The sequence below is a fragment of the Ranitomeya variabilis genome, chromosome 4 (assembly GCF_051348905.1).
Source record: "Ranitomeya variabilis isolate aRanVar5 chromosome 4, aRanVar5.hap1, whole genome shotgun sequence".
NCBI classification, from domain to species: Eukaryota; Metazoa; Chordata; class Amphibia; order Anura; family Dendrobatidae; genus Ranitomeya; species Ranitomeya variabilis.
The window spans coordinates 208609103-208618346 of record NC_135235.1 but is presented as its reverse complement, the minus strand read 5'-3'; the positions used below and the strand labels follow the sequence as shown (position 1 = coordinate 208618346).

At 49.9% G+C, this 9244-nt stretch overlaps 1 protein-coding gene across 2 annotated transcripts; it reads left to right on the top strand.

The window, feature by feature from the left end:
- Positions 1-326: 326 nt before the first annotated feature.
- On the top strand, positions 327-9019 carry RCN3 (reticulocalbin 3). 2 transcript variants are annotated; one of them, XM_077259800.1, is made up of 7 exons: positions 327-479; positions 2408-2655; positions 5220-5413; positions 6731-6906; positions 7010-7070; positions 7284-7483; positions 8104-9019. In XM_077259800.1, exons 1-7 carry the CDS (start codon positions 435-437, stop codon positions 8209-8211), a joined length of 1032 nt encoding a protein of 343 aa, XP_077115915.1. In that variant the 5' UTR covers positions 327-434; the 3' UTR covers positions 8212-9019. The 2 variants fall into 2 exon arrangements, with proteins under 2 accessions (XP_077115915.1, XP_077115914.1); XM_077259799.1 differs by lacking the exon at positions 5220-5413 and adding an exon at positions 5473-5666 and having other exon boundaries at positions 328-479.
- The last annotated feature ends 225 nt before the right edge of the window (positions 9020-9244 follow it).

Here is a 9244-nt window from a genome sequence, read left to right as displayed (position 1 = left end):
TTTGGAAAATACATAACACGTCTATTAAATATTAATCATAACTGAGAGCTTGGTGGCAGCACTGAGTGTGGACTAACTGGCTGGTTACTATGGAAACACTGATCCTCTGTACCAAGAAATTGAACTTTTGAATCTTTATGACCCAATGCGGCACCCTTAGCACTGGCGGCGTGTATAAGGCGTTGCTTGGCAACAGACTTACCATCTGATGACCCGCCCCTTTCCGGCGCGTGTACACCCACTCAAGAGAGGCAGAAACACGTGGTCGTGCTAACGTGGCGAGCACTGACCAATGAGAAGCAAGAGCTCAGTCCAGAACCTTCTCTGACCACGCCCACTCATGGGCGTTCCGATATGCTAATTTGCCCAGGACCCGTCCTTTCCACGCCTACTTGCTGCGAGCATTTTAAAGGGGCCGCGCAGCTGATACACAGATGCAGACTGCGATCGCTGGGCAGAGGCTGGAGGAGCAGCACGAGGTAAAGCGGCGGGTGCGGGGAGACAGGACGGGACTGCGGCATCGTGTGCGGGCGATCATCAGCTGCAGGAACAGACTGTATACAGCGGACTCCATCCTGTGCACTCTGCTGTGCTCTCCCAGCATCCCCCATAGCTCTGGGCATGGCAGAACTACAACTCCCAGCATCCCCCATACATTGGGCATGGCAGAACTACAACTCCCAGCATCCCCCATACACTGGGCATGCAGCAGAACTACAACTCCCAGCATCCCCCATAGCTCTAGGCATGGCAGAACTACATCTCCCAGCATCCCCCATAGCTCTGGACATGGCAGAACTACAACTCCCAGCATCCCCCATAGCTCTGGGCATAGCAGAACTACAACTCCCAGCATCCCCCATACATTGGGCATGGCAGAACTATAACTCCCAGCATCCCCCATACACTGGGCATGCAGCAGAACTACAACTCCCAGCATCCCCCATAGCTCTGGGCATGGCAGAACTACAACTCCCAGCATCCCCCATAGCTCTGGGCATGGCAGAACTACAACTCCCAGCATCCCCCATAGCTCTGGGCATGGCAGAACTACAACTCCCAGCATCCCCCATAGCTCTGGGCATAGCAGAACTACAACTCCCAGCATCCCCCAAAGCTCTGGGTATGGCAGAACTACGACTCCCAGCATCCCCCATAGCTCTGGGCCTGGCAGAACTACAACTCCCAGCATCCCCCATAGCTCTGGGCCTGGCAGAACTACAACTCCCAGCATCCCCCATAGCTCTGGGCCTGGCAGAACTACAACTCCCAGCATCCCCCATAGCTCTGGGCCTGGCAGAACTACAACTCCCAGCATCCCCCATAGCTCTGGGCATGGCAGAACTACAACTCCCAGCATCCCCCAAAGCTCTGGGTATAGCAGAACTACAACTCCCAGCATCCCTCATAGCTCTGGGCCTGGCAGAACTACAACTCCCAGCATCCCCCATAGCTCTGGGCATGGCAGAACTACAACTCCCAGCATCCCCCAAAGCTCTGGGTATAGCAGAACTACAACTCCCAGCATCCCTCATAGCTCTGGGCATGGCAGAACTACAACTCCCAGCATCCCTCATAGCTCTGGGTATAGCAGAACTACAACTCCCAGCATCCCCCATAGCTCTGGGCATGGCAGAACTACAACTCCCAGCATCCCCCAAAGCTCTGGGTATAGCAGAACTACAACTCCCAGCATCCCTCATAGCTCTGGGCATGGCAGAACTACAACTCCCAGCATCCCCCATAGCTCTGGGCCTGGCAGAACTACAACTCCCAGAATCCCCCAAAGCTCTGGGTATAGCAGAACTACAACTCCCAGCATCCCTCATAGCTCTGGGCATGGCAGAACTACAACTCCCAGCATCCCCCATAGCTCTGGGCATGGCAGAACTACAACTCCCAGCATCCCCCATAGCTCTGGGCATGGCAGAACTACAACTCCCAGCATCCCCCATAGCTCTGGGCATGGCAGAACTACAACTCCCAGCATCCCCCATAGCTCTGGGCATGGCAGAACTACAACTCCCAGCATCCCCCATAGCTCTGGGCATGGCAGAACTACAACTCCCAGCATCCCCCATAGCTCTGGGCCTGGCAAAACTACAACTCCCAGCATCCCCCATAGCTCTGGGCATGGCAAAACTACAACTCCCAGCATCCCCCATAGCTCTGGGCATAGCAGGACTACAACTCCCAGCATCCCTCATAGCTCTAGACCTTGCAGAACTACAACTCCCAGCTCGTCCTGGAGCTCTGGACGTGCCCTGTATCTCCCATTATGCTTTGTTGCTTCAGGACTACAGCTCCCAGCATGCTCTGTAGAGGCGGGTGGGCGCACAGTGCTGTGGCCCGCTGCGGGGAGGGTGCAGTGACCTTTCTAGCTCGCAGTGACCTTTGGCTTTTGCAGGGCACAATGATGCGGGCACGCTGCTGCTGCGTCTTCTCCGTTCTCCTCGCTCTGGGGGTTTGCGCCTCGCTGGTGACGTGTAAACCGGCCCAGGAGAAGAAAGACCGCGTCCACCACGGCAAGGACCTGAGCGACCACGCGCACGACGACAGCAAGGACTTCCAATACGACCACGAAGCCTTTCTGGGCAAAGAAGAGGCCAAGACGTTTGATCAGCTCACCCCCGAGGAAAGCCAGGAGCGGCTGGGGTAAGAGCGCCACGGCTAGCCCTTCGGTACTACAACTCCCAGCATGCCAGGCCATGTTCGGAGAGTCGTGCTGTAGGCTGATCTGACCATGCACATATACCATGGGTGTCAGCTGTCACATACACCCTGCATATGGCAGGATCGGAGACCACCCTGATCCCGGCCTTTATACTGTGGCGGTTAGAGCGGGGTCTCCAGTTTAGGCGACCCCCCCATCCATGCCTGTGTCCCATAGTGCTCACTTTCTTTTAGGGTCCCGTTCTAATACATAGAATTAGGAAGTTACCGATTCCAGACATTAAAGGTCATGTAAATCCCCTAAAGTTGTGACCCTCCAAACATTGGGGCTCAGTCTGCAAAAAAAAAAAAAAAAAGCCAGGTGTCCAATGTGACACTCACACATGGAGGAGGAGCGGTCCCCACCATATCCCACCCACAGAAAGCCTGGAGGGGCCGGGAACATTCCAGACTGTTAACGTGGCAGGATCCAGATTTTTTTTTTTTTTTTTTCTTGAGGTAGGAGGGATTAGAATGAGAAACCGTCTGGCCCCTTGTAAGGATGCAGAAGACCTCTCGGCACCAAAGTCCGCTCCACCAGTGCAATGCAATTCCAAATTCTTCTTCTCCCGGGTGGATGGACATCAGTGAGGCTGCCGGGACCGGTCGCTTCTGACCCATTCATAAAAACAAAAGCAGACTTTTTTTTTTTTTTTTTTTTTTTTTACTTGATCCTCCATGCATGTACATTTTGGTTTAGATGGCCCCTTTCTCATGGTTTGGGATCTATGAGCAGATACTTGCCCTGGAGGACCCCGACCATCTGTGTTGCAGGAAAAGTATTTCTTTCAATGGGCATCATGTAATGCTTCATTTTACCCCATGGTGGCGCTGCTTCAGAAATTAACACTTTGGGCATGCCTAATCCTTTTGATGGCAGCGGCTTATTCCCTTCTCTCCATTGAAAACACATGCACGCTCGGATGAGCTGAGAATGCATATGTCTGGGTGTTGGGAGGGATAGGTGATGCATCCAAGATTTATGGCCATCTTTAGTCCAGGTGGATGTGCCTGTGTCCTCCAGTGAGACGACCTCTTTGCAGGGGAGTCGTAAAAGGAACTAAAACGGGGGGTCGTATAATGCAGAAAAGCCCCTTTAAAATGTAAATTCAGACTGACGCTCCGCATGGTCATGTAAGGCTGCTTTCACATTAGCGTCGTGCAATGCGACGTTGCAGCGCACCAACGCATACTGTGCAGGCGCCGCACAACGGGGGCAGCGGATGCTGTTTTTCAATGCATCCGCTGCCCCATTGTGAGGGGCGGGGGGGCGGGGGCGGAGTTCCGGCCGCGCATGCGCGGTCGGAAAGACGGGAACGACGCACCAAAAACGTTACAAGCAACGTTTTTTGGTGGCGACTGTCCAACGCAACTGTAGCACGACAGTTGCGACGTGTGGCAATGCGTCGCACTGTGTCGCTAATGCAAGTCAATGGAGAAAAAACGCATCCTGCAAGCACTTTTTTGCAGGATGCGTTTTTTTCTCCAAAACGACGCATAGCGACGTGCAGTGCACGACGCTAGTGTGAAAGTAGCCTAATACAGGACCGGGATATGCAATGTAAAGGTCGACTAACATGGGTCTGTGGTCAGGTGAGGGTCTGGGCAGTGCACCTTCGGTACAGATGCCATGTTAACGCTTCACAAACTTTGCAAATCTATCAACACCAAGATTTATCAGTGGGTAAACCAGACCCCAAAATTAAGGCCCACACTAAAATTAACTCTGATCCAAGCCAGTTTTCCAAAAATGAATGGGTTTCAAGACCAGTTTCCCTAAATCGAATGAATGGGACCCAAGACCAGTTCTCCCTAAATCGAATGAATGGGACCCAAGACCAGTTCTCCCTAAATCGAATGAATGGGACCCAAGACCAGTTTCCCTAAATCAAATGAAAGGGACCCAAGATCAGTTTCCCTAAATCGAATGAATGGGACCCAAGACCAGTTCTCCCTAAATCGAATGAATGGGACCCAAGATCAGTTTCCCTAAATCGAATGAAAGGGACCCAAGATCAGTTTCCCTAAATCGAATGAATGGGACCCAAGACCAGTTTCCCTAAATCGAATGAAAGGGACCCAAGATCAGTTTCCCTAAATCAAATGAAAGGGACCCAAGATCAGTTTCCCTAAATCGAATGAATGGGACCCAAGACCAGTTCCCCTAAACTCATTCAAACCCCAGTGCAGACACCAAAATGAACTCTGACCCAAGACCAGCCCCCTAAACTAAGTCAGACTCCTAGCAAAACCTAGCCTAAATCCGTCTAAAATGATTAAGACCCCTTAACATAAATGTGACCTTCCCGGTTCTGCTGCGCACAAGCTCTGAGCTGTGACCAGTCCACGATCTTGTGTGCCAGACCTCCGTACCCCATGCTTCTATGATGGAAGGTGTGAGGGGTCCAGATAGCGGAGCAGCCCCTGATCTAACGCTTGCTGTGTTACTGACCGGTGCAGGACACGGCGCTCCGACATTAATCTCTCCAGTTTTTGGTTTGTTGCAGGAAGATAGTTGATAAGATTGACAGTAATAATGACTCCTATGTCACAGCGTCGGAGCTCTTGGCCTGGATGAAGTTTGTGCACGGGCGCTTTGTTTCCGAGGATGTGGATAAGCAGGTGCTGCTGTGCGATAAGAACCGCGACGGAGCGGTGTCTTGGGAGGAGTACTCCAAACAGACTTACTCCCATCTCATAGGTACGGCCCTTGTGCAATCTCCGCTTAATCGTTGTTTGTTTCCTTTCTGTCTCCTGCAGGAAGATAGTAGATAAGATAGACAAGAATAAAGATGGCTTCATTACTGGCGAGGAGCTGAAAAATTGGATCACGCACTCCCAGAACCGATACATCTATGACAATGTGAATAAGCACTGGGCAGATTACGATAAGGACAAGGACAATGCCATCTCCTGGGAGGAGTACAAGAACACCACGTATGGGTATGCCGCAGGTAAGGGGGTGAGAGCATGGCCTGTCAGAGGGGAGGGCTCCTGTCAAACTGCCGCTTCTTAAAGACCACCTAAATGTTCTCCAGAAAAGCCCGGCGTCTCCCTGCCAGGTGTCCGAACTAAACCGACTCGGGTTGGATACTATGGCCAACCCCCACCGGATAGGTGACGACTAAATGTGTGGGGTCTGACCACTGGGACTCGCTCAACTCAAGGATTCTTGTAGTGAGCATGCTCGACCATCACCAAAACTGCGGTGGTCACATGCTCACTGCCATTCCCAAAGATTCACAGAAGTGGAAAAAACTCCTAATTTCCCCCTTTCTTAAAGCATTATTTCCATGATCACAGTTCAGGAGTGCACCGCTCCCCTGCCTCCTGCTTGTCCGGGAGACGGTGCGCTTCTGATGATTGACCGTTCGGACAAAGCTACCTTGTGCAGCAAGCAGGGGCAGCTCTACCTGTGCAGCATAAGGGCCGCATCTAGCGAACAGTTGTGGCGTTCATTGCCCAGGAAGCAGACCACCTCTTATAGACTGCAGCGCTGGCCGGTAACCTACACACCCTTTACAATTACAAGTCTTGGGAATGGAGAGGGTAAATTGCAAAGTTGCTCGTTTCTACAATTTTACCCCTTAAAATGGGAGTATAATGTCCTCTGTGTGAATGGAGTAGCCGTGAGCAGCTCTCTTGTGGCAGTGCCAACAAATTACATGTCTGTATAAGCGGTTTGCATCGCTTTCCCCCATATCGATGGCACATTGGCTTTCTTGGCGGTCTCGGGTGCAGTTTGGGGGCACAGTGCTTGCTCCGGGCAGGATTATGCTTTCATTCCCTTATTGTGCATGCTCTGGTGGAGTAATAAAATATGGAATAGATAAGTTTAGGAACAAAACTGTCCCGGCCGCAGGGGGTGGACATGACACCGGGATTAAGAGAGAATGTGTCATGCCCGACCCCACCCTAAGGCCCTGCACCGTTTTGATGTCGACACCGTGAGTTTCTTGGTTTGATCAATGTTAAACCCAAGCGATGACAAGTAACGTCCGTCTTTCGTCCTTCTCAGGAGAAGTCGAGTTCTACGACATTCCCGATAAAGAAACCTACAGGAAGATGATGAAACGCGACGAGAGACGATTCAAGCAAGCCGACAAAAATGGCGACCTGATCGCCACCAGGGAGGAGTTCACGGCATTCCTGCACCCGGAAGAGTTTGACTATATGCAAGACCTCGTGGTCACGGTGAGACTCCGGTGTTCATGGTGATAGTCCCATCTCTCACGGTGGGGAAGGGGTTCAGGATGTTGTCGTTCATTTCTAAACTTTACCTTACTGGCTTTTGTAGGAAACCATTGAGGACATCGATAAAAACGGAGACGGTTCAGTGGATGTTGACGAATACATTGGTGAGTTATATTATTACAATCCCCTTTTATTAAAACACCTGGGCGTCATAAAGGGGGTCTTCCTTCTGGCTGCTAAAGATTGGGTCATTTACTCTGAAGAACCCTCCCAATATAAAACCTGTTTTTCATCAATCAGGACAGCTTTGATGGAGAAAAATAGTTTAAGGACGATCATGTCCTTAATATTGACTTTCGCCCCCCCCCCCCCTTTAGGCGACATGTTCACTCCTGAAGCCGACGAACCTGAGCCCGAATGGGTTAAAACAGAGCGCCAGCAATTCAAAGATCACCGCGACTTAAATAAGGACGGCAAGTTGGACCGGTCCGAGATCAGCCACTGGATCCATCCACATGACTATGACCACGCAGACCTGGAAGCCAAGCATCTCATCTACGAGTCTGACAAAGACAAGGTAAGCGGTCGTGTAAAGATGAAACCCAACGATTATCCAAAGTCCATGGAAGAAGAAGCCCCTTTTAGCAACATAAACTGTCCCAAAAAAAACGTATCTTCCCATTCCACATATTCCCCTGCATTGATATTTCAGGAAATAATTGCAGAACCACTGTCAGACACAGCCAGACTCCACAAAGAAAAGGCAGAAACTGCTTAGAACCACTCCTGCCTTCCGGATTTCTGAGCGAGTGCCACATACAGTGTCAGGTTATAACTTGCCTTTCCTCTTCCGGACACAGCCATCATATGATTGTCTGGAAGAGAGAACAAGGACTTATCAAGCCCAGATCAGCTCTGCAGTGCAGAAAGGAGGCAGAATTTGACCTGTAATGGAGGTAGTGGCAGCAAAAGTGGATGACATTTCACGAAAGCCTCATGCACATGCTGCCTGAAACCATCATCTCTGCAAAAAACTCAGTCCAGATTTTGGAATCCTCCTCATTTCTACTTCTGCTGCAGAGACCGAACTCTATGGGGAAAATGTAATAGACTAGTGCCCCCCAGTGGCCAAAAAGTGAATGCATAAAAGAGTAGTGTTTGTAGATATATTTGTATTCATTTAATTTTTTTTTTTAGGATGACAAACTGACCAAGAAAGAAATCCTGGACAACTGGAACATGTTTGTGGGCAGTCAGGCGACAAACTACGGTGAAGATCTGACGAGGCGGCATGATGAATTTTAGGACGTTTGGTCCATTTCTGCTCCCGAACGAGCGTACATCACCCAGTACATTGCTGGTAACTGACAGTATGGATTGCTATTGTGACTTGGGGGGGGACTGGAGGGGATGGAAAATGTGGGTATTATATATATAATTTTTTATTTTTTTTTCTGAAGATTTCTCATTCAAGAAATAGGACTGCTGCCGTCGGGGAAATGACGGCAGCCATGCTGTCCTATATTTCTAAAACTTTTTTTCTCTTCTTGTCTTCACAAAAGCTATATCTGATACGGAAAACCTGAATACCATTATTAATAAGGGGTCCGCGCCACTACCCTATTACATGTCTGAAAAATGCGAAGTGGTCCTAGATGGGGACAAGAGTGGTCATGAAAGCAGATCAGATCACTAAGGGTTAAGCCTCATTTAGACATGAGAATACGTATCGGCCATGGGTCCCAAGACCCCCCCCCCCCCCCCCCCCCCCCCAACTTGGGTCTGGAGAGTTGCAGCCAGCCCGTACTCTGATGTGTGGACCAGGCTTGTCCCATCACAATAAACATACATGATCTCCGAAATCAGGACTTTAAATCCTCATTAACTATCAGTATTGGGGTCTCCTAGCCCTCCTACAGGATACAACTGCCTTTACTATCTTGCGATATATCCCCCTTGCTCAGGGTCGGATCCTAACATTACAAGTTCTTGTGTCCACCGCTACGTCTCATTTTCACGACTGACCTAATGTTTTTGTATTTTTTTTTTTTTATATACATTTTTTATTGAGCCCATTTTCAACAAATCAATAAATTATTAAAAAAAAATAAAATTGATGTATTGTTTTCTTAAAGTAAGAGATCGCAAATGCAATTGATGACAATTTGCTGCAAAACTGATGTTAAAACATAATTTTAATTGAAGATGTTATGTCATATTTTAATGTTCAGATAAACCGGATTACTTACCGGCAGGGCCGGACTGGCCATCGGGCAGTTCTGGCAAATGCCAGAAGGGCCGGTGGCAGTAGTGGGCCGCTCGAGTGTGCCGCTGTCGG